A 26,119-nucleotide genomic window follows, 5' to 3' on the forward strand; every position below is an offset into this window, starting at 1 on the left:
TGGACTGCAAGAAGATCAAACCTATCCATTCTCAAAGAAATCAGCCCTGAGTGCTCACTAGAAGGACAGATCCTGAAGTTGAGGCTCCAGTACTTTGGCTACCTCATGAGAAGAGAAGACTCCCTAGAAAAGACCCTGATGTTGGGAAAGATGGAGGGCATAAGGAGAAGGGGACGACAGAGGATGAGATGGTTGGACAGTGTTCTCGAAGCTACTAGCATGAGTTTGGCCAAACTGCGAGAGGCAGTAAAGGATAGGCATGCCTGGCGTGCTCTGGTCCATGGGGTCACGAAGAGTCGGACACGACTGAACGACTGAACAACAACAACATGCGGACTTGCCGAGCATCGGAACAGGACGCTCCAGGCAGCCACTGAGGCCATGTTCGCGGAAGCAGGTCTATCCCAAAGGTTCTGGAGAGAGGCACAGCAGACTGCCAGCTTTGTTTTTAACAGGGTTTATTGTTCTGATGTAGGGAACACACCCTATTTCCTGTTGCATGGCAAGATGCCGAAGGTACACTTCTTTCGCGTTTTTGGTTCTTAAGCGATGGTCTCTGTACCACGTGCCGAGCGCAAGGAAGGTGGTCCCAAGGTGCAGGAAATGATTTTCTGTGGGTACGAGCCCAGCTTGCATAGCTAGAGATTTGCTTACCGAGATGGAGATCAAACACGGGTTCTAGTCAGCAGTAGTGCTGAATTCTGTGAGCAGAATGGATGGGAACGCATCCCTGGAAGTCCTGATGTTCTTTCAGATGTTCTGGATGATCATGTCAATGCTGGACAGGCAGGTGCACCACCTGCTGATGGCGGTGGTCCAGGTGGACCAGCCCCGGACTAGCCATGACCAGGGCGCAGCGCAGCTAGGGGCAACTCCAAGGCAGGAGCCTAGGAGTGCACCCACAACTCCAGTGTCTAGGACTGGGAGGCAGGCCATGCGTGGCAAATCTTCTCCAGGGGAGCCTGATCAGGTCTCATCCCGGAGCAAAAGGGGGGTTCTTCAGTAGTGAAGAAGGAACCCAAAGGCATGCCAACGTCATCCTTAGATAGTTCAGCTAGGGTGCGAAGGTGCAGCAAGTTAGTAGGTGAGATGCCTGACGTCAAGGATGTACAGGCAGAATCCAGTGCGACTGGAGCAGAGGGGAAACCTAAAGTGGTATCACAGCAGTCTGCACGATCCACTGAAGGAATTCCGCCCAAAAGGTTCACTGCCACTAGCACAAGTGCTTGTCTGGCTCAGTGTGAACCAGAGAGCCTTGAGAAGGTTCAACAGTTGCCTCAAGCGGAAGCCCAGAAATGGCACAATGCCATGGGAGAGAAAGTAAGCTCAATGAGGTCTTTGGGTGTGAACAGACCCGAGACGACAGCAACTGGAGAGTTGCAGCACAAGGCTAGGTTAGTAGCCAAAGGTTTCACTCAGGAGTATCTCCAGGAGTGTCTGTGATTTATGCTTGTAAATAAAGCTTGCTAGATTAGGAACAAGCTTGAGTCTGTGGATTTTATAATGCTGGTAAGAAGGCACACACAGCGTTGTGCAGAAGAAGTTTGCTGAATACTGCTGGTAAGCAGATAAGCAGAGAAGTGGAAGCGCTGCTGGACACCATTTTCCAAGTGCTACACTGTTTTGAGGCTTTCACAGCTCAAAACGGAGAGAGAGAGAGAGAGAGAGAGAGAGAGAGAGAGAGAGAGAACCAAAATAGAACTAGAGAGAGGGGGAATGTACAGATGCAAACTTGCTATTCCTAAGGGTCTGGGTAAAACTTGGATACAGTACATATAGATCAGAAAGAGGAAGCAGGAAATATTATCACTTTCAAATTCCTCCTTCAGCTCTATGTACTTTTCAAGGGAGAAAAGAGACCAAGGAGGCAGCAAGAGGGGGGAGGGGCCGAAGGGCTCAGGCTTCCCATCGCACCCATGGACAATGCTGGACTTCCAGGTTCAGACACTTGATGCTTTTCAGCACCCAGTACTGGGGAGCAATAGTGGGCGAGGTCTATAGTCCTGCCTGAGAGCTTCCCATGGGCATTTGCACTAGTGAGGATTGTGGTGTGATATGGCAAGGCTTTTCTCATATTCATTTTTATTACATGAACAGTTGGTAAAAAATCATTTCCCAAATATTCGTGTCACAAAATCAGTCTTAAGATAGCCTGCATTCTCATTGCTATTCATATAAATCAGACATGTCAAACTGGTAGATCCCCTGCTGATCCTGGTTGATCACGGGATGAATTAAAGTGGGCAATGAATGTCCGTATCCTCCCCAAGGATACGGGAACAAGTTCTTGTTCTTGAAGCTACTAACATGAGTTTGGCCAAACTACGAGAGGCAGTGAAGGATAGGCGTGCCTGGCGTGCTCTGGTCCATGGGGTCACGAAGAGTCGGACACGACTGAACGACTGAACAACAACAACATCCTCCCCCAAAGCCTGGTCAATCCACCCCCCCAAAAGCTCGACAACTCTGGGCAATCCTCCCCTTCCACCCACCCACCCACCCCACGCACGCTCCTCCATCCAATGACTGATATAAACCACACTCCCTCTCATCTTCATGACCCATATAAGAATGATTATAGTGTTTGATTGTATTACATGACTTGCAATCACATTCCAAGGCTTCTTGCATATGGTGTCACACCCCTTCTTGCTTATTTGTTTTTAATAACTGAGCATATATAAACAGAGAGTACTGCTGATGTCTCTGAGAAAAGCAAAAAGCCCTTAGAGAAAGAGAGTTGAACCTGACCAGGCAACCAAGAAAGAATTACGGAGAAAGAGACAGCAAGAGAAGAATGGAGATATGGGCATTTTTTATTGCTCTGCTGGTGGTTCTTCTGATTGTGCACTACCTGAAAAACCTTTGGTCATGCAGGCATTACCCTCCAGGACCTCTCCAGCTTCCTCTCGTTGGAGCCATATGGCTGTTAGGATTGAAGATTCATGAAAATACTTTCGTTCAGGTACTTATTGTTTAGTAATAACTCAGTCTGATGTCAGCAATTGTTTTATCTATTTCCCCAACAATTGTGATATTTCAGCTTAAAAAATAGCATGGGTTAAAATGGTAAATGCCACAAGCCTCCATTGTCAGAAGCGGTAAGCAATACAAATACTGGTAATAATGAAAATAATCAAAACAATATAAAAAATACAAAAATTCCTTCCAGTAGCACCTTAGAGACCAACTAAGTTTGTTCTTGGTATGAGCTTTCGTGTGCATGCACACTTCTTCAGATACACTGAAACAGATGTCACCAGACCCTTATATATAGTGGGAGAGTGAAGATGGGTTTTACTCAGAAGGGTGGTGGGAATGGGTGATTGGCTGATAGGTGTGGAAAACCTGCTGACGACTGTTAACGTCTGCAATTGGTCTTACAGGAAAAGGCAAGGGGTGAGATGACTAAAGATAGCTTTGTCATGTAGCCTATAGTGAGATAAGAATCCAATGTCTTTGTTCAGACCTGGTCTCTCCATGGTTTTAAGTTTGGTAATTAGTTGCAATTCAGCAACTTTTCTTTCCAGTCTATTTTTGAAATTCCTTTGTAGTAAGACAGCTACTTTGAGATCTTGTATAGAATGAGATCTTGTATAGAATTCATCTATTGGAAAATATGAGAAATGATGATAAGATTAAAGGCATCAGGAACGGAAGAGATGTACATAAGACTAAAGCGTTTGCTGATGATGTTATTATTATGGTAGAAGACCCAATAGAAAGTATCAAGCAGATTATAAAAAAAGTTGAAGAATATGGGACCCTGGCAGGCTTTAGTTTAAACAAGAATAAAACCAATATTTTGACCAAAAATTTGACCAAATAAGAGATTGAGAGATTACAGAAGGAGATTGGTTTGAAAATGATAAGTAAAACGAAATACTTGGGAATTTGGATCACCAATAATACAAATAATTTATTTAAATATAACTATATTAAAGCATGGAAGGAAATAAAGAAAGAGCTAGAGATTTGGAACAGGTTAAATTTATCTCTTCTAGGTAGTATCGCAACTATTAAGATGAATATTCTTCCAAAAATGCTGTTCCTGTTTCAAATGCTACCAATATTGGGAACATGCACAACTATCTTTAAACAATGGAAGAAGGAAATCACAAAATTTGTTTGGAACTATAAGCCTGCAAAATTCAAATTAAATTAAATTATTGATTGATATCAAGAACAGAGGAGGCCTGGCATTAACGAATCTAGAGCTCTACCATGATGCGGTAGGTTTTCTATGGCTAAAAGAGTGGATATTATTAGAGAATCATGAATTGCTAGATCTTGAGGGATATGAGAACAAATTTGGCTGGCATGCTTACCTGGTAGAAAACAAACTCAAAGTACATAGAGGGTTCAATAACCATATCATTAAAAAATCTCTATTGAAAATTTGGGAAAAACATAAAAGATTACTGGAACCTAAAACACCTAAATGGGTATCCCCAATTGAAATAATTACAGTTAAAAAAGTGAATTCAAATGGAAATTGGGGTAAATATAAGGATTTGACAGAGCAAAAGGAGGGGAAACTGAAAATAAAGGAATATAATGATATTAAACATTACTTAACGGGTTGGATACAATACCATCAAATAAATAGTAAATTCAATGAAGACAAGACAAAAAAAGGGTTTTTAAATGAACCTTCTTTATTAGAAATACATCTGTTACAAAGCAGAAATAAAATAATATCAAACATGTATAACATATTACTGGAATGGGAAGTTAAAGATGAGGTGGTTAAAGAAACTATGATTAAGTGGGCGAGAGACTTGGGGAAGCCAATTGAATTGGAGAAATGTGAAAGACCGTGGAAGGAATCATGGAAGTTTACAGCGGCGGAAGGGATTAGGGAGAACATGATTAAGATGTTTTACAAGTGGTACATTACACCAAGTAAAATACATAAAATGTATAAAACAAAAAACAACTCTTGCTGGAAATGTCAAAAAGAAGAGGGGACCTTCATACATACGTGGTGGCATTGCGGGGTTATTCAAAAATTTTGGAGCCAGGTTTTGGAAGAAATTAAAAAAATGTTGAAATATAATATAAAGAAAAACCCAGAACTATTCCTACTGGGGATAGTAGATGAAGAAATAAATAAGCAAGATGAGAAACTTTTCTTATATGCTATGGCTGCGGCTAGAATTCTGATTGCTCAATACTGGAAAAGAAAAGAAGTACAGTACCGGGAATTAAAGAATGGCAGGAAAAATTATTTAATTATATAGAGTTGGCTAAATTAACTGACACAATCGGAGGATGAAGCGACCAAAAATTCCAACAAAATTGGGGGAAATTTGGAGACTACTTGAAAAAGCTGTGAAATGCTGGATCCATTTCTAAACATTCTGTATTGTGAACCAAAGTTAGGAAGGAAGGATAGAAGTAAATAAGATAGAAGGATTATAAGGAATATTATAGTAGTAAAAAAGAAGGGAAAGACCGATATCCCGGGATGATGACAAGTGGAAGCCAAATGGGCGGGAGAAATAACATATAGTAGAAATAGACAAGAATATACAGAAGGATGGAAGAATGAAATATCACTAAAGGTTAGTAGAAATTGATTTATGCGATTATTGAATTTTGACATTATTATTTATGTTTTGCTTTATTATTTTTAATATAGAACTGAATTATTTGGAATATATGAATGTATTTATTGTTGTTGTTCAGTCGTTCAGTCATGTCTGACTCTTCGTGACCCCATGGACCAGAGCACGCCAGGCACGCCTATCCTTCACACTTGAATCAAAATCGAAAATTCTTTCTAGTAGCACCTTAGAGACCAACTGAGTTTGTTCCTGGTATGAGCTTTCGTGTGCATGCACATGCAGGTATCTGAAGAAGTGTGCATGCACACGAAAGCTCATACCAGGAACAAACTCAGTTGGTCTCTAAGGTGCTACTAGAAAGAATTTTCGATTTTGTTTTGACTATGGCAGACCAACACGGCTACCCACCTGTAACCTTCACACTTGAATGTATTTTATGGTTTTTTCTATGAAGAAATTCAACATGGAATTTTTAATTTTTTTCTTTATCTATTGTTTTTTCTTTTTCTTTCTGTATTTGATGTAATAAAGTTAATAAAAATTAAAAACAAAAAAGAATTCATCATGCGAAAGGCTAGACTGGATAAATCCCAAACCAGAATTAAGATTGCCGGAAGAAAGATCAACAACCTCAGATATGCTGATGACACAACCTTGATGGCAGAAAGTGAGGAGGAATTAAAGAACCTTTTAATGAGGGTGAAAGAGGAGAGTGCAAAATATGGTCTGAAGCTCAACATCAAAAAAACTAAGATCATGGCCACTGGTCCCATCACTTCCTGGCAAATAGAAGGGGAAGAAATGGAGGCAGTGAGAGATTTTACTTTCTTGGGCTCCATGATCACTGCAGATGGTGACAGCAGTCACGAAATTAAAAGACGCCTGCTTCTTGGGAGGAAAGCAATGACAAACCTAGACAGCACCTTAAAAAGCAGAGACATCACCTTGCCGACAAAGGTCTGTAGAGTAAAAGCTATGGTTTTCCCAGTAGTAATGTATGGAAGTGAGAGCTGGACCATAAAGAAGACTGATCGCCGAAGAATGGATGCTTTTGAATTATGGTGCTGGAGGAGACTCTTGAGAGTCCCATGGACTGCAAAAAGATAAAACCTATCCATCCTTAAGGAAATCAGCCCTGAGACTCCCTAGAAAACACCCTGATGTTGGGAAAGATGGAGGGCACAAGGAGAAGGGGGCGACAGAGGATGAGATGGTTGGACAGTGTTCTCAAAGCAACTAGCATGAGTTTGGCCAAACTATGGGAGGCAGTGAAGGATAGGCATGCCTCGCATGCTCTGGTCCATGGGGTCACGAAGAGTTGGACACGAGTGAATGACAGAACAACAACAACAACAACAACAACAACAACAACAACAACAAACAACATAGAATGTCCTAGGAGACTGAAGTGTTCTCCTACTGGTTTCTCTGTCTTGTGATTCCTGATATCAGATTTATGTCCATTTATCCTTTGGCATAGGGTTTGGCCTGTTTGTCCCATATAGAGAGCTGAAGGGTACTGTTGGCATTTGAAATTAATATTTTTTAATAATATTGAAAAGCACAAAACCATATAAAAGTTGAAAATACGCATTTAAAATTACTGATAAAAATATTTGTTGTATACTGTTAAACTGAAAGGAGAAAACACCCTCAAAAGAAGAATGCTTTATGAAAATCTTGGAATATGCAACGATAGCAAAAATTGATAAAAGATACAAATTTTCAATCTTTTAAAGAAGATAAGAAGTTATTTCCCATAGGCAAAGATCACAGTGGAGTTTGAAGTGCAAGAAAACAGCAGAGTATATTAAGAAACAATATTTTTACAAAAAAAAAAAAAAGATTGACTACATAATTCCTCAGCATTCATCCATGACAGCCTCTCTGCAGGTACTAACCTGCATGTGCTTTTCAACTTGTTAAGCCTGGGGAAGTTTTAACCTTTTTCACTCAAACCTGAAGCACTTTTAAGAAACAAATTATAAACTAAAATACCAAATTTTTCTTAAAGAATCTGCAGTAAACTAGAGTTGCCATATTTTAGGAAATTGTTGAGCTTTTTCCATCAGGTTGCCATACATTCAGTTGTTCCCTAACATTTTGCCGATTCCTGTCAGGAAATGTCAGGAATTTTCCTGATGTATGGCAAGCCTACAGTAAGTGCTAATCTCCTGGTGACTCTCACCAAGATTTCAAGGCCAGGGCTGTGAAATCAGCTTCAAAGAGTCATTTAGAAAGCACCAACTGCAGTGAAACTAATGGCACTTGGAAAGGAAGTCTTGCTACCACTTAAAAGTTGACCTATAGAAAATACAACAACACTTTATGTTGTCTTGTGTTTTCCCCTGATTTCACATAGCTACCCATGCTGCCATTACCCTACTTTGTACAGTTTTGTGCTTTTCAGTATTAATCAGAATCTTGTCCATTTATACTACTTTTAATGTCATTATGTGTGTTGTTTATGGCTGCTGGTTGAAAGGCACTTATCTCCAAAACACAAGAAGCTGAATTAATAAAACAGCTTATTACAATATGCTCTTGATCTTGTCTTCCTTCTGTTCTAGAAGGCTACGTACTTCTCCCCTTCCAACAGAAGGAAGGGCAACAAGCTCAATTGGCAATGAAACAGGAGCACATCAGCCTTTCCCAGCAGCAGTTCACGTGTAACTAGAGAAGACAAGAGACAAACAGAACAGACACCTTTCCACTGCCTCCTCCACAAGCATTTGCCCAGATATGTATTAGCAGAGGCAACATGGAAAGGAGAGAGTAAAACAAATGGGTTGGATTTATTGGAGGGAGGGAGGGAGGGAGGAAGGAAGGAAGGGCGGAAGGAAGGAAGGGGAGGAGGAGGATGAGGAGGAAGGGAAAAGATGATGATGATGACGACGACGACGATACCTTTATTGTCAATGTATAATGTACAACCTCTGCACAATGAAGTTAACCGAGCCTCCCACTCCCAAACACTCAATCTATAGCAAGAGAACTGCACATATTGTGAAGCTGCAGAGGGGAGGGAGGCTGAAGCTTATGTATTAAGTTGAAATATCCAACTGTGTTTTTTGAACACATCATTTCTCTCATCTCTTTTGACCCAAATGGTAGCTGGGAAAGCAACACGGAAATATTTTCACCCTATGGATAGGACATCTACCCATTGTAGTACTGTCTGGATTCCAAGCAGTGAAAGAAGCTCTCATTGACCACTCTGAAGAATTTGATGAGAGACCACAGACTCCTTTCCTTATTACTATGGCTAAAGGAAAGGGTAAGTAGTGAAGAATGAGAATTTCTACAGGTATTTTCCCCAATATGAAACATTTAAAGGGCTGTCTTATTATTGTCGTACACAACAGGAAACGGGTTACCTAGGAGCCAACACCTAGGGGCTGAGGTCATTCAGAGTTGCTAGTCCTCATGCTATTAAATGACACATTCGTTTGGGTGTATGAGAACTAGGCTTTGGTTGATTATGACATCTCTAAGAAGCACAAAACACTGCTTCTCTCAGCAAGCTCTTGCAACATGTTTTGGGCATGGACTCATGTGAACTTTCCAATCGCTTAGTTACTATCATCATTACAAATTATGAATTGCCTTTTGCATGTATGTCTCAAGGCAACTTACAAAGATACAAAAATAGTTTAAAAGGTTTTAAAACAGTGCAACCCCCCCCTAAATATGGGTTAAAACTTATTGAAGAGACCTTTTCACCCAGCTGGAAAAGCTTGTTGAAACAAAAATGTCCTCATTTTTCTCTCAAAAGTACAGAGAGTGGATTCTTGTTATATTCTGAATTCTGTTCCAAAGAACAGGGACAGTCACTCTGAAGCCCTGATGTGAGTTACTACCATGGGGCTGGCTTTCCCAATAATTCCCATCACTAACTCCATAGTTTGTTGCTGGTGATAAGGGCTCCTCCAGAAAACTTTTTGATTACACAAGAAAGAAGATTCCACCTAAATATTGGGAAGAACTTCCTGACAGTGAGAGCTGTTCGGCAGTGGAATTTGCTACCAAGGAGTGTGGTGGTGTCTCCTTCTTTGGAGGTCTTTAAGCAGAGGCTTGACAGCCATCTGTCAGGAATGCTTTGATGGTGTTTCCTGCTTGGCAGGGGGTTGGACTGGATGGCCCTTGTGGTCTCTTCCAAGTCTATGATTCTATGACTCTATGAATTATGCACACGATACTTTCAAGGTGGTTATATCCAACTCCATTTTCAATACTATTTATGACTACAAAGATTCTGAAACGGTCATACAGTTTCATTTCCATTCTGTCACAGCTTTCTGCTGAAAACTACAAATGCACAAACTTATTTTTGTCCCACTTTTGTTGCAATATATATAGTTTCCCCAGACAGCAATAATGTGCGAGTGTTCAGGAAGCATTGCAGAAGAACTAACAAAACGAATTAAATCCACCATTGATGCACTACGGTCCTGTCAAGAATATGGTGCAGAATTCACCCTCAATAAAAACCCCGTCTGGCAGGACAAGCAGAGGTAGTAACTGGTTGAAATCACACATTATATCCTTAAAAACAGTGTGGAATAATTGGCTGAACTGGGTTTGTTTGCTGAAACTTTTCAGCATGCGAACTAATCTATATAAATAAATAAATAAATAAAACAAAAGGGAAAAGGGAAAAGAGAGAAGGAAATGCAAAGCCCTCTGTCAAAGGTAGGTCTTAACTCTTGTCTCACAGAGAAGGGAGTGGACCCTCCCAGCTCTCACCTGGGTGCTTCCCTTTCTCCCCCAAGTCTCCCACCCTGCAAGTTCACTCCCTGTTGCAGAAATCACCACTGTTATAAGGATAAACCCAATTCCCTTGTTAGCTTTGCTTGGAATAATTGGTGAATCAACACACCTATTCTACGGTTAAATGCTTGCTTACAAAAAGCTAAATGTTGATCTTGTACAGCAGGGTTGTCAATAGACACATGATATCCTCAGGTGTGGTCTGTTACTCTGGCTAAGAAACTGATCTGCCAGGTCAGGGTCGCCAGAAGCAAAATAAGTCCTTTATCCTTCTACGACACCTGCCATCCAGTTGTCTCCCAAATGAGAAGCGAAATTTGATTGTGACAACCTTCCATGGAAAGATGTAAGAAGTAAATTTATATCATGAGAACAGTGTGGGGGTTTGCTGGTGTTAAAAGTTATGAGAAAACTCATGTAATACCTGCAACTTCACTCTTTGTTGCATAAATTACCAATGTATCAGATACCAGTTTTCTCTGCAAAAATCAAAATGGTAGAGCTGTCAAGAAATCTCACTCTTTGCTGATACTGTAAAGTGCAGGAATTTCTGGGACCACTTGATTTCTGTTCTATTTGGGAAAGGCAAAACTTTTGCATGAACCAGTGATGAAGTTTCTGAATGATAAAAGGCAATAGAAAGTGAGGTTCTGATAGGCATTGTGTAAAGCAAGCAATGCTAGCCTGTTTCAGAGAAATACCCATGTAATAAACTAAGATAGATTCTGCATCATCTTGTAATTCTTTGCTTTAGAAAGACTAAGCAGCTCTTACATGCAAGGGCATGAACTTCAGTAAACACAGTTTGTTCTGAGATACCAACTTTTCACATTGATTTCTGTAATTATTTCTCATTGATTTTCCATAGGTATTGTATTATCAAATGGTCACACCTGGAGGCAACAGAGACGCTTTGGTGTAGTTACTATGCGAAAGCTGGGGCTGGGGAAGAAAGGCATGGAGCACCAAGTAGCAGCGGAGGCCCATCAGCTCGTGGAGGTTTTTGCACGTTCAAAGGGTATGTGATGATGGGTGATGGTAATGAGCTGGCATATGGAGATATATTTTTGTACTACCTATGTCCTAATAGAGATCCCAGCAATTTCTCGTAGCCACCATGAAATCCCACTCTCAGTATGAACAGGAGCAGCTGAATTAACTTGTTGTTGTTGTTGTTTAGTCTTTTAGTTGTGTCCGACTCTTCATGACCCCATGGACCAGAGCACGACAGGCACTCTTGTCTTCCACTGCCTCCCGCAGTTTGGTCAAACTCATGTTAGTAGCTTCAAGAACACTGTCCAACCATCTCATCCTCGGTCGTCCCCTGCTCTGAACTGACATAACTTTATTTTGCAGGTCAACCACTTGACCCCTCCATGCCCATCACTAATTCAGTCTCAAACGTCATATGTGCTGTGGCTTTTGGGCACCGGTTTGCTCTTGAAGATGAAAGGTTCCAGAAGCTGGTGGAAGCCGTGGATTTTCTCCTAAAATTTGCATGTGGCTTCGTTCATGCTGTGAGTAGTCATTTCCATTCCTACTAAGCCAAACAGTTCTCCCTTAATACCATACACCAGTATTTTGGAATAAAGGGTTGGAGAAGTGAGATCAGGATTAAAGTGATCTGAGATAAGGGCTACTTACTATCTCACACCCCTTCATGGATCACTGCCTTGTCGTGGCGAAGGGGCTTGAATTACCCAGGGAAGCTATGGGCAGGTCAAGATGGACAGGTTATAGTGGAGAGTTTGGAACAAACGTGATCCACCTGGAGGAGGAACTGGCAACCCACTCCAGTATCCCTGCCAAGAAAACTCCATGGACAAAGACAACAGGCATATAAAAGTTATGACACTGGAAGATGAGCCCCTCAGGTCGGAAGGCATCCAACATGCTACTGGGGAAGAGCGGAGGACAAGTAGAAGTAGTTTCAGAGCTGATGAAGTGGCTGGGCCAAAGCCGAAAGGACGCTCAGTTGTGGATATGCCTGGAAGCGAAAGTCCAATGCTGTAAAGAAAAGTATTGCATAGGAACCTGGAATGTAAGAACCATGTGTCGCGGGCCCTTCGCCCTGTACAGCCCACCCCCGGACGTTTTACGGTCTATGAGTGCTGCACCAACGACAAACAGTTCCCAGCAGCAGCCCTTCAGACTACTAGCTGGATCCTGCTTACTTCATTCACCACAGACGAGGATATTGTGAACTAAAAAGATGTTTATTGCGTACAAAGCTTGTGGTTGCTGATAAAATAACGGTTGTTCAATAAGCTTATAACAGTTGTCCTATACCGGCCTAATACCTCTAAATGTTACCGGCCTAATACCTCTAAATGTTAACTAAATAGCAATAACAATGCGTTTCACAATCTCTTTATCCTCTCTGCTAACATCCACCTAAGACTCTAAACTCCCAGCTCTATCTCTTGACTCACACTGCTCAACTCCAACTCTAACTCCCCGCACTTAACTCTAACTTCAACTTTAACTCCTCCTGCCCACACTTCAACTCCTACTGCCCACTGGGAGGGGTGTTTTATACCCAGGCTAAGCCCGCCCCTGAGGGTTCTAACTGTCAGAAAAGTTAACCCCTACCTGGCATTGGGCTAGTTCTCCACACCATGAACCTTGGTAGGCTGGATGTGGTCAAAAATGAGATGGCAAGAATTAACATTGACATCCTAAGCATCAGTGAACTAAAATGGACGGGAATGGGCGAATTCAGTTCGGATGACTATCATATCTACTACTGTGGGCAGGAATCCCGTAAAAGAAATGGAGTGGCCCTCATAGTCAACAAAAGAGTGGCGAAAGCTGTACTGGGATGCAATTTCAAAAATGATAGAATGATCTCGATACGAATTCAAGGCAGACCTTTTAACATCACAGTAATCCAGGTTTATGCTCCAACTACCAGTGCTGAAGAAACTGAAATTGATCAATTCTATGAAGACTTACAACACCTTATAGAAATGACACCAAAGAAGGATGTTCTTCCCATTATAGGGAATTGGAATGCTAAAGTAGGGAGTCAAGAGATAAAAGGAACAACTGGCAAGTTTGGCGTTGGAGTTCAAAACGAAGCAGGGAAAAGGGTAATAGAGTTCTGTCAGGAGAACAAGCTGGTCATCACAAACACTCTTTTCCAACAACACAAGAGACGACTCTACACATGGACATCACCAGATGGGCAACATCGAAATCAGATTGATTATATTCTCTGCAGCCAAAGATGGAGAAGCTCTATACACTCAGCAAAAACAAGACCTGGAGCTGACTGTGGCTCTGATCATCAGCTTCTTATAGCAAAATTCCAGCTTAAACTGAAGAAAGTAGGAAAAACCACTGGGCCAGTAAGATACAATCTAAATCAAATTCCTTATGAATACATAGTTGAAGTGAAGAACAGGTTTAAGGACTTAGATTTGTTGGATAGAGTGCCTGAAGAACTGTGGATGGAGGCTCGTAACATTATACAGGAGGCAGCAACGAAAACCATCCCAACGAAAAAGAAATGCAAGAAAGCAAAGTGGCTGTCCAATGAGGCCTTACAAATAGCGGGGGAGAGAAGGCAAGCAAAATGCAAGGGAGATAGTGAAAGATACAGGAAATTGAATGCAGATTTCCAAAGAATAGCAAGGAGAGACAAGAGGGCCTTTCTAAACGAGCAATGCAAAGAAATAGAGGAAAATAACAGAATGGGGAAAACCAGAGATCTGTTCAAGAAAATTGGAGATATGAAAGGAACATTTTGTACAGAGATTACCACAATTAAGGACAAAAGTGGAAAGGACCTAACAGAAGCAGAAGACATCAAGAAGAGGTGGCAAGAATACACAGAGGAACTATACCAGAAAGATTTGGAGGTCTCATACACCCCAGGTAATGTGGTTGCTGACCTTGAGCCAGACATCCTGGAGAGTGAAGTCAAATGGGCCTTAAAAAGCCTTGCTAACAACAAGGCCAGTGGAAGTGATGACATTCCATCTGAACTATTTAAAATCCTAAATGATGATGCTGTTAAGGTGCTACATTCAATAAGCCAACAAGTTTGGAAAACTCAGCAGTGGCCAGAGGATTGGAGAAGATCAGTCTACATCCCAATCCCAAAGAAGGGCAGCGCCAAAGAATGCTCTAACTACCGCACAATTGCACTCATTTCACACGCTAGCAAGGTTATGCCTAAAATTCTACAAGGCAGGCTTAAGCAGTATGTGGACCGAGAACTCCCAGAAGTGCAAGCTGGATTTCGAAGGGGCAGAGGAACCAGAGACCAAATTGCAAACATGCGCTGGATTATGGAGAAAGCTAGAGAGTTCCAGAAAAAAATCTACTTCTGCTTCATTGACTACGCAAAAGCATTTGACTGTGTCGACCACAGCAAACTATGGCAAGTTCTTAAAGAAATGGAAGTGCCTGATCACCTCATTTGTCTCCTGAGAAATCTCTATGTGGGACAAGAAGCTACGGTTAGAACTGGATATGGAATAACTGATTGGTTCAAAATTGGGAAAGGAGTACGGCAAGGCTGTATATTGGCTCCCTGCTTATTTAACTTATATGCAGAATTCATCATGCGAAAGGCTGGGCTGGATGAATGCCAAACTGGAATTAAGATTGCCGGAAAAAATATCAACAACTTCAGATATGCTGATGATACAACCTTGATGGCAGAAAGTGAGGAGGAATTGAAGAACCTCTTAATGAGGGTGAAAGAGGAAAGCACAAAATATGGTCTGAAGCTCAACATCAAAAAAACTAAGATCATGGCCACTGGTCCCATCACCTCCTGGCAAATAGAAGGGGAAGAGATGGAGGCAGTGAGAGATTTCACTTTCTTGGGTTCCATGATCACTGCAGATGGTGACAGCAGTCACGAAATTAGAAGACGTCTGCTTCTTGGGAGAAAAGCAATGACAAACCTAGACAGCATCTTAAAAAGCAAAGACATCACCTTGCTGAAAAAGGTCTGTAGAGTAAAAGCTATGGTTTTCCCAGTAGTAATGTATGTAAGTGAGAGCTGGACCATCAAGAAGGCTGATCGCCGAAGAATTGATGCTTTTGAATTATGGTGCTGAAGGAAACTCTTGAGAGTCCCATGGACTGCAAGAAGATCAAACCTATCCATTCTTAAGGAAATCGGCCCTGAGTGCTCACTAGAAGGACAGATCCTGAAGTTGAGGCTCCAGTACTTTGGCCACCTCATGAGAAGAGAAGACTCCCTAGAAAAGACCCTGATGTTGGGAAAGATGGAGGGCACAAGCAGAAGGGGACTACAGAGGATGAGATGGTTGGACAGTGTTCTCGAAGCTACTAACATGAGGTTGGCCAAACTGCGGGAGGCAGTGAAGGATAGGCGTGCCTGGCGTGCTCTGGTCCATGGGGTCACGAAGAGTCGGACATGACTGAACGACTGAACAACAACAACAACTATCTCACAGCCTGATCATTTTCTCGTGATTGAGATAAAACACACACAAAATTCCCCTCCCACAAAAATAAAAAACCACAAAGGAAGACTTTGTCCACCACAGGAGACTCTTTGGGGAAAAGATGGGAATAAATGAAACAATGACCTTCAGAACAGTTCATCTAGAGCCCACCAAAGGGAACAGAGGTGAACAAAATAATCTTCTCAAGGAGGGAATTATATAGTTTTGTTGCCATCATGGAAAACATAAATATGTCTATTCTCTACAGACTTAGCAGTGGTAATCATGATGGTGTCCATGGTGAGGCCCCTGCAGCCACCACCTTGGCTGGATTTTTTTTTTTAATGAGAGAGAGACCAGCAACTCAAGTACTATCCCTATTGCTGAGGAAGGCAGCCCCCTTCTGTATGACCCAACTAAACCTATTATACAAATTTAAGTTGAGTTCTCCACATTTCCACATCCATTCCTAATCCGTAAAAAAAGTACTCATGAAATTTACTTGAATTTCCCCGCATCCCTATTCTCCACCCACCCCCACCTACCACAAAAGGGCACCAACTTGTTCCAGGAAAGGTCCTGTGATTGTGTCCAGTTTTGGAATGATGCCTGGGAGCTGGGAAAATATTTTGAGCCATAGTTTTCTTTCACATTTTCAGCTAGGGATAATTCACAGAATCCAATCATTGTGGGATTCCAGAAAAGCTATAGACACCTTTCTTCTTCTTAGTGAGACTCAAACTAATATGCTAGCCCTGAACAATAATGCAGATAATTTTTCAAAGCACAAACAATGTGACCAAGCTTCCTCATGGTAATGACAGCATTTCTGTTATCTTTCGTTCAGATTTATGAAATGTTCCCATGGCTTATGAAACATCTCCCAGGGCCCCACAAGAAGGCCTTGTCCTGCACAGAGATGGTGCTTTCATTTGCAAAGGAGGAAATAGAGAAGCATAAGGAGAATCAGTCTCTGCATGAGCCACAGGATCTCATTGATTTCTATCTATTTCAGATGGAGAAAGTAAGTATCTACTTGAAACTGAATGCTGCTCATCCAAGGAATCATTATATTCCATGTTATCTGTGAATACTAATCTCTTGCCAGGGCACCAATATCTTCCCCCCTCCCAAATTCCCTCATAGTCATTTTAATTGCTGAAGTGAGTTGACATCCTTCCATAGGCATCTACTAAAATAGCCAGGAAAGGATAGATATTTTCATGTACAAATGTGAATGCGAATGAGTATCTGCTTCAAAAGTGTAGACTGCTCATTCAAGGACATACTAACCACACAAAAAACCGTAACCGGCTGATAAATTAGTCTCAATATTGTATTATTTTTACATATAAAACACAGCAAAAATGTACAAATTGTGCAATATTGAGACTAATTTATCAGCCGGTTACGGTTTTTTGTGTGGTTGGTATATCGCTGTACGTGACCTGGTTTTTTGGGGGTGTTTTTCGGTGTTATGCTCATTCAAGGAATCATTATATTCCCTGTTATATGTGAATATTAATCCCTTGGCTGGAAACCAGTACAGTGGTACTGGTCATAGGAACGTACAAGCCCACTCACCACAATAAGGTGATGATCCAGCAAGTGACGGCAGCAACAGTAGGGCGGTGGTAGCAGCAGCTTCCCATTTCACCTCAGGCAGTGTAAGAGGACACCCCACCCCTCATGAAGCATGTGTGGGTGGAATGTGAATAAGTGGGGGAAAGAAGATAAAGTAAGTGCTGAAGGACAGATTGTAATGCATGTAAATGACATGTCACTTTTCCCATTTTCAACACCAGAGCAAGAATGACCCAGAGTCCACTTATGATGAAGAAAACTTGGCTCAGTGCATTTTTGACTTCTTTGTAGCAGGGACAGAGACAACCACCGGTTCTCTGAAATGGGCCCTTCTCCTCCTGGCAAATCATCCAGATATCCAGGGTGAGAGAGGAGAGCCAGGGCTTCTCTTGATCACTAGGGTGGAGCATAATTCTTTAAAGGTTTCATAACAGAAAGAGTTACAAGCGAGTTTATGATGCAGGTTTTGAAAGGCAAAACATTATTGAAATAAGTTAATGATTTTTACTTCCTTGTCTGGAAAGATCAGTTTTTCCCACCAATATTTTCCTGCATAGTTTCTGGAACCTATAAATAACAGAAGCAAAAATGTAAAATGCCCAGATTGTCCTGTCCCCATAGGATATTTCCAATCTATGATTACTGGGGCAGGAAGAGATGATGGGTCTGAATGTGTGGTGGAATTGGGATAGAAGAGGGTTGGGGCAGTGGATGGGGCTCCGTTGTGAAACTAAGATGAGTCAATGAAAGGTGTTCTGAAGGAATGGCTTAGTGTAGCAATGGGCAGTGCAGTGGTGATGAGTCAGTCACTCACTTGCAGTCTAAGTCACTTCTTAGGGTTCTTGCAAGCATGATAAGCTAGGACTCGGGGAAACCATAGGCCTTGCCCTAAATTCACTCATTGAGCTGAATAGTCATGTAACAAAATAAAATGTCTCTAGGAGGTTTATAGTTGGAGATGAGTTTAATGGCAATGCTCCATCATTTGTAATCATGGACGCCTACAATTGTAGGGTTGGAAGGGACCGCAAGGGTCTTCTAATACAACCCCCTGCAATGCAGGAATCTCAACACATGCTCCCCCAAACAGGTTGATACCATACCACAACCTGCTTTGCTTTGCAAGTCTGCTAGCAGTTTCTTTATGCAGCAAATGTACAAGAATGTCCCTGCTGTGATGTAAGAGACTGAGCCTCATTCCTGCCTCTCCATGCTCCAGTAGATGAGGGATGTGGGTAGCTCTGTGGTCTAAAGCACTAGGCCTCTAGTGCTAGCTGATTAGAAGGTTGGCAGTTCGAATCCACGTCAAAGGGAAAGCTCCCGTTGCTCTGTCCCAGCTGCTGCCAACGTAAGCAGTTTGAAAGCGTGCCAGTGTAAGCAAACAGGTAGTGCTGCGGTGGGAAGGTAATTGGCGTTACCGTGTGCTCTGGCACTTATCATGGTGTCCAGTTGTGCCAAAAGTGGTTTAGTCATGCTGGCCACATGACCTGGACAGCTGTCTGTGGACAAACGCCAGCTCCCTAGGCCTGAAAGAGAGATGAGCGAGGCACCCCATAGTCACCTTTGACTGGACTTAACCATCCAGGGGTCCTTTGCCTTTCTCTTTATATGAGTGATGTTAGCCAAAGATCAGGCGAGGAATCAGAATTAACGAAACAAAGTAGGAAATATTGAGGGCCGAGGGTTTGTGTTTGTGTGTGAACACATACATACCAGTCAGCCTTGGATCACAGCCCTTCAGCAAATGCAGCCAGCTCGGGTAACTAGAAACAACTGAGATGAGCCTCACTTCCAACCTTTTCACACCTGGGATCTAGAGTGGGGAAGAACCATGTACACTGACTTGAGCTGCTTGGAGGACTAGGTGGGCTATACTGTAAATGCAAGAAACTGGGACTCATTCACAGATATTTATGCAGCATGTTCAAGGGAAATAAATGTACATCTGAAATAAAATGCAGTATTCAAAATAAAGCTTCTGTTTCCATCATTCTCTTCAGATAAAATGCACAAGGAAATAGAAGATGTTTTAGGTTCTTCTCACTCAATCTGCTATCAAGATAAGAAGAAACTGCCCTACACCAATGCTGTGATTCATGAAATGCAGCGCTTTAAATATGTCTTTTTATTTGGGTTGCCTAGGCAATGTGCAAAGGATGTGAAGCTGCGTGGTTTTCTCATTCCCAAGGTATAAAAGTGTGATACAGCTGCACTCCTGTAGCCCAAGAGCAAAGAGCAGCAGAAGGTTGCATATTGAGAGATACAGCCAGCCATACAGGAACTTCCTGTCTAGTGAAAAATCTGAAGGGCAAGAACAGGGGCTCCATCTGCAGACATGTTTCACCATTGGCAAGTGCCATTCCATGGGATATTTGGGGTAGGGGAGGAGCATGTAGTGGCCAGAGGTCTCAGCCTGGCTGTGAGCTTTCATTTTAAAAGAGGTGGGGGAAGGTCCTTCTTTGTTCCTGCCTGTACAGAAAGTTTTTACGGCCACCCACCAAAAAAATATAATAATTCAGATCAGTCTCTGCAATGATTAGTCTCGGGATAGTGTGGGAAAATAAAAAAGTATTGATCTGAATGCATTCCAAGTCAATTGTTTCTTCTTTGCAGGGGACTATTATTGTTCCTGATCTGCGCTCTGTTCTTCTTGATCCAACACGATGGGAGACACCTGCAGAGTTCAACCCAAATCATTTCTTGGACAAGGATGGACAATATGTGGCTAGAGAAGAGTATTTGCCATTTGGTGAAGGTAAATGCAGAAGTTCAAGCTATGTTGTGATCTGTAGATCTGCTTATCTGTCTGCTTCCAGGAAATGACATCAGCAGCAGCACATGAGGGAGCTGGCCAGAGCAGAAGCAGTGTCTTTCTGGCTGGAGTGGCACTGCTGGTCAGCAGAATGGGGAAAGGCAGTGGCATGTTAAGGGGATTTCTGGGTTGGTGGCTTGGGACCAGAGCCGTAGCTAGGTGATCTTGCGCCCCTGACAGAACTGTCCAGATTGCACCCCTTAGCCATAGATAAATTAGCTCTTCTTTCCGCCTCTCCTCCAAATCTACCTCCCCATTCAGTTCCTAACACACGTCACCTTGTATTGAATTCTTTCACATAGAATCCAATATTTAATTTGTTATGTCTTAATAAAAGGTTTCTGCAAAGCAAATAACATTTAGAGGCCAATTGACAGTTTTTAAAAATGTAATTAAATTGTAAAACAATATACTGATAGGCCTAAATGAACCGTAGAAAAATATCATACTTATTTGTTCCACAATGATAACTTTATATTGTAATTCTATTCACGTTACAAATTCTAATTCACATTAGTTGTTATTTGAAAACTTTTAAAAAGTAAAGTTAGGCCAACTCTGGCTTTAAGCAGCAATTTCCTCAATGAAGTCTGATGTGATTAAGAACTTTATTTTTCTAGCTTTAATCAAAGAAGACTCAGTAATAATTTCATCAAAGCCTATTTTTGATACTAGATCATACTCGATGGACAAGATTACTAGATTTGTTAGTCTGGTTTCACTCATACCTGATCCTAAGTAGTTTAGGAAACTGAGTTCAACGATTTCCAGAGATATGTTTGGGTCTTAGGATACTGGCTTGGCACTTGACTGACCTGATCATTGGAAGGATATTTGTGGATTAGATTATGCCTAACTGCTCAGTATTCAAGTGCTAAATAATATTACACAGATATCATTGGTTCAGTAGGAACTGAGTATTCAGCAATTTGAAAAGTTCTGATCAGACCAGACCTGCTTTGCTTTTGTATGCTCTTCAGAGGCTCTTGGACTACAACACCCATCATCTGTGCCTTTGGCTGTGCTCTCTGGGCCTGATGGGAGTTGGAACCCACCAGCATCTGGGGGCCACCTTAGATTCTAAGGCATGAACGTGACCTTTCGGAAACATATAGGACTTTTATTCTCAAAATAGATTTTGCTTTCAGTGAACCCTATAGTGCACGTTTCAAATTAAATCAGCTGATGCACATCAGTAGAGTAAGGTTACCAGACGTCCCTGTTTCATGGGGACATTCCCTGGATTTACAGATCAGTCCCCTGACAAAATCCATCAATTTAGTAGGAAGTTGAAAAGTGTTCCCGGATTCTTTGAAAAAAATCTGGTAACCTTACAGTAGAGTCTATGTTGCTCCCTCCTTCAAAGTGGAGCCATACAAGGACACAGGATCACAGTCTATTCATCTGAAAGAAACCCCAGACAGTAGTCAGCTCAGAGAAGGTTAACTGTTGACATTAATGGACCTCACTTAGTCATAGTCCTTCATTTTAATGGGTCTACTCTGAGTAAAGCTTAGTTGACTACCACCCTATTTTCTGCTCATATTGTAAGTGTTGGACTCCCCCATCCCTCTTTCTCTGTGAGAAGGCTATTCAACCTTGGAAAACAATATTTCTATCCACATCATATGAGAAAAAGCATAAACTGCTAGTAATGCCATTTGCACTGTGGAATTCCGTAAAAATAGATGGAAGTCGGAAACAAAACCTTTCCCTGTCTCAGAAAGGCTACTGGATTGCCGATGAGCCCCCCCTGCTTGGAATGTTTCATTTCAGACAGGAGAGCATGGGCTGATTTGTAACTTAGCCAGTTTTCGCGAGGGCGCGTTTGTGCGTGTCCGCAGAAGTCACACACCATAGCATAATAACTTAACTGTTGATGCTCAAGGCAAATCTCCACTCTCTCCTCTCCTCTCCCGCCTGACTGTTCCTCCCCCCTTTTCTTTTCATTCCCCATCCAAGTGTTCGATCCACCCTTGGAGCGAACGCCCTGCGTTGCCTTCCAGTAGCACCTTAAAGACCAACTAAGTTTGTTATTGGTATGAGCTTTCGTGTGCATGCACACTTCTCCAGTTGGTCTCTAAGGTGCTACTGGAAGGAATTTTTTGTTTGTTTGTTTTGACTACGGCAGAGCAACACGGCTACCTACCTGTAACTGCTACCCCAAGGTTGCCATTACCTTGCTAATCCATGCTAATCTGAAAGGGAAAATAGAAAAAAGATTAGGAAAGGAAGAAAAGATATAAAGGAAATTACAAAGTCCTCTATCAAAATTAAATCTCCATCCTTATTCTGCACACAGAAAAGTGAGCCCTCCCAGTTCTCACTTGAGAGCTAGACCCTCTTACCGCGGCTTCTAGTCCTGGGCAATCCTCTCTGCCCTGCCTCTCACACAGGGCCTTTCATCTGCAATCCATCCTTTCCTGAATGTATCTTCCTTGTTATGAGATAGGGAACTTCAAATTACAGAACAAAATGTAAGTATAACAAGAAGGAAGAAAGGTTAGCAGTGACCATGCTGGGAAATTGACAGCAGCCTTGATGATTTCCCTGTCCTAACTATGTCTATTTTGCCAAAGTGTTATGAAGAATGTTTATAGCAACAAAGCAATGAACACGGGAAAGTAAATTATTGCTCACTTGCTGCCTTCTCCTTGTCTCCTCTTCAGGGGCTCGCATTTGTTTGGGAATGCAGCTGGCAAAGATCGAAATTTTCATCTTCCTGACCAGCCTGCTGAGGGCATTCAGCTTCCAGCTGCCAGAAGGAGTCAAAGAACTCAATCAAGAGGCATCATTAGGGGTTACAGCACATCCCCACCCTTATAAAATCTGTGCAGTTCCCCGTTGCAACACATAAGAAAAAAGGAAAATATTAGGGGCGGCACCCCTGCTTCCTCAGTGACCCCTTTGCCACTCCTGACACCTGAACCCGCTAGCATTTCCCCTTCCCTTCCCATCTTATTCCATGCAACTACTGATGTCTCTTTTCACCTTTGCCACTCCATTTCTGAAGCCACTTCTCTCTTATTTTCTGCAGCTCTGCTTTGCATCCATTTTCCCCTTCACCCCATCTCCTCCCTTTCTTCGGGCCCTTTCATGCCCCTGCTTTCATCTTCATCCCTATCCCCATGCCTCCTTACTCCCTCCTATTTGATGACTTCCTTTGCATCCCCTTTCTTACTCTGGCTCCCTTTCCCCACCCCTTCCCCCACTTTCTTCAAATCTCCCTTACACACACATTCCCACACCTCCTCCTCTCTCCCTCTTCTGCAGCCCCCTTTCAACACACACCCCATGCTATGTTATTGTATCTTTAAGATGAGTAGACTCCTAAGAGCAAGACTGTCAGTTTGTCCAGTTGAAGAAGGTTAAGTTCTTTTGATGGATACTGTATATGTATGTATGCTTGTTAATAAAAAAAGGTCTTCTAAATCAGTACAGTCATACCTCAGGTTGCACTCGCCGAGGGTTGCGCATTTTCAGGTTACAGACGCACTGAACCCGGAAGCACCAGAACAATGGGGAAAATTATGGCGTGTGGATATAAAATTTACAGTCTGTTACAACCTTAGGAAAAACATAATGAAGATGATGTACAGATGGCGCCATACTCCAGAAGAACTTTCCAAAATGTATAAAAATAGATAACCGGTATGTTGGAGATGTAACAAAGAAATTGGGTTTTACTTGCATATGCGGTGGAGTTGTACAGACATCTGTGTATTTTGGAATAATATATACAAAGAACTTAAAAAAATAAACTATTTCAATTTACATTTTTAAAAAGGCCAGAAATATTGCCAAAAGAAGTAGGGAAATAAAAAAGAACATTGTTCATGTATGGGATAACAGCAGCCAGAATCTTACTAGCAAGAAACTGGAAAAAATCCAACAATACCTAGTACAGCAGATTGGCAAATTTTATATATTTTTAAAATTAAATTTTCACCAAAGCAAAATACAGACACACAATAAAAACTTACAAACATCAAACATCCATCTTAATTTTTCAACACACATCCAAACTTAATATCACACCCAATATAATAAATTCCCTCTTAACCCCCACACCCCCTCACCCATGCACGACCTCAATTTTTTATTTCTTCTCATTGTTGTGTTATCACCCTTTGATAAACAATTCTCTTATTCTATTGTTCTAATCTTACTCATCCCAGCACGTTTCACATATTATCTATTAATGCATTCTGGAACCATATTGTTTCATGTATTCCCTCACTCCCTCCCATTCTTTAATTATTCTTTGATTTGCGTGGCCCCTAATAATTGCTGTCAATTTCGCCATTTTTAAAAACTCACAGAGCTTGTTTTGCCATACTGATATCGATGGAATTCTCTCCCCTTTCCAGTTCTTTGCAATCAATATTCTGGCCGCCGCTTTCGCATATAGGAATACATTTTTCTTTTCTTTGGGGATGTCGTTAGGTAATAGGCCTAACAAAAAGGCCTCTGGTTTTTTACTAAACAAAATCTTAAATAATTTTTTAAGCGCTTCATAAACCGCATTCCAAATCACCAACTCTTTAAAGCCAGTGAGCACATATGGAATTTTGAATAAGGAGGGAATAAATGAATTAGTTAATTTAGTGTGGTGGGCACCATGCATTTGGATCAGTCTCCACTCTCCCAAATGAGTTCCCCCCCCCCCCCGAGAGAGAGAGAGAGAGAGAGAGAGGGAGAGAGAGAGGGAGAGAGAGAGGGAGAGAGAACCAAAACAGAATCAGAAAGAGAGAATGTACACATGCACACTTTGCTTTTCCTTAGAGTCTGGGTAAAAGTTGGATGAAGTACAAATAGTTCAGAAAGAGGAAGCAGGATAGACTGTCACTCTTTCAAATTCCTCCTTCAGCTCTATGCACTTTTCAAGGGAGAAAAGAGGTAATCCCCTCTATTTGCAACAGAGAGGATTTTGGTGTGATCCAGCAGGGCCTTTCTCATATTCATTTTTTATTTAATGAACATTTGGTACTAAATGGTTTCCCAAATATTTTTGTCACAGAATAGGTCTTAAGATAGCCTGGATTCTAATTGCAATTCATATTAATCAAACCCTCTCATCTGCGTGACCCATATAAGAATGATTATAGTGTTTGATTGTATTACATGACTTGCAATCACATTCCAAGGCTTCCTGTAAATGATGTCACAACCATCGTTGCTTATTTGTTTTTAATAACTGAGCATATAGAAACAGAGAGTACTGCTGTTGTCTTTGACGAAAGAGAGTTGAACCTGACCAGGCAACCTAGAAAGAATTACGGAGAAAGAGACAGCAAGAGAAGGATGGAGATATGGGCATTTTTTATTGCTCTGCTTGTGGTTCTTCTGATTCTGCACTACCTGAAACACCTTTGGTCACGCAGACATTACCCTCCAGGACTTCTCCAGCTTCCTCTCGTTGGAAACTTATGGAGGCTTGAATTGAAGATTCATGAAAATACTCTCGTTCAGGTACGTATTGTTTAGTAATAACTCAGTCTGATGTCAGCAATTGTTTTATCTATTCCCGCCAACAATTGTGATATTTACGCTTAAACAATAGCATGGGTTAAAATGGTAAATGCCATAAGCCTCCTTTGTCAGAAGCTGTAATCAATACTAATAATAGTAATAATGAAGGTAATATTAGTAATAATATTGAAAAGCACAAAACCATATAAAAGTTGAAAATACACATTAACACTGATCAAAATATTTGTTGTATACTGTTAAACTGAGGAAGGAGGAGAGAACACCCTCAAAGGAAGAATGGTTTATGAAAATCTTGGAATATGCAAAGATGACAAAAATGGATAAAAGATACAAATTTTGAATCTTTAAAAGAAAACTGGAAACCCTTTCCAGTCAATATAAAAAGTTATTTCCCATATGCAAAGACCACAGTGGGGTTTGAAGTGTAAGAAAACAGCAGAATATATTAAGAAACATTATTA

The 26,119-nt window shown here is 41.5% G+C and overlaps 1 protein-coding gene across 1 annotated transcript; it reads left to right on the plus strand.

Moving 5' to 3' along the window:
* The first annotated feature begins 2,661 nt into the window (after nucleotides 1–2,661).
* On the plus strand, nucleotides 2,662–23,356 carry LOC117047554 (cytochrome P450 2J2-like). The gene is made up of 9 exons (XM_033150830.1): nucleotides 2,662–2,965; nucleotides 8,685–8,847; nucleotides 11,209–11,358; nucleotides 11,697–11,857; nucleotides 16,617–16,793; nucleotides 17,575–17,716; nucleotides 19,354–19,541; nucleotides 19,967–20,108; nucleotides 22,835–23,356. Exons 1-9 carry the CDS (start codon nucleotides 2,798–2,800, stop codon nucleotides 23,020–23,022), a joined length of 1,479 nt encoding a protein of 492 aa, XP_033006721.1. The 5' UTR covers nucleotides 2,662–2,797; the 3' UTR covers nucleotides 23,023–23,356.
* Nucleotides 23,357–26,119: the final 2,763 nt, after the last annotated feature.

This window comes from Lacerta agilis, chromosome 5 (assembly GCF_009819535.1).
Source record: "Lacerta agilis isolate rLacAgi1 chromosome 5, rLacAgi1.pri, whole genome shotgun sequence".
NCBI lineage: Eukaryota > Metazoa > Chordata > Lepidosauria > Squamata > Lacertidae > Lacerta > Lacerta agilis.

Excerpts from the sequence above, each read along its gene's own strand:
- LOC117047554 (XM_033150830.1), top strand. The coding sequence starts at position 2,798 with ATGGAGATATGGGCATTTTTTATTGCTCTGCTGGTGGTTCTTCTGATT. Across the intron at positions 2,966-8,684 it reads ATGAAAATACTTTCGTTCAG|CTGGGAAAGCAACACGGAAA; the intron begins GTACTTATTGTT and ends CCCAAATGGTAG. Across the intron at positions 16,794-17,574 it reads ATCTATTTCAGATGGAGAAA|AGCAAGAATGACCCAGAGTC; the intron begins GTAAGTATCTAC and ends TTTCAACACCAG.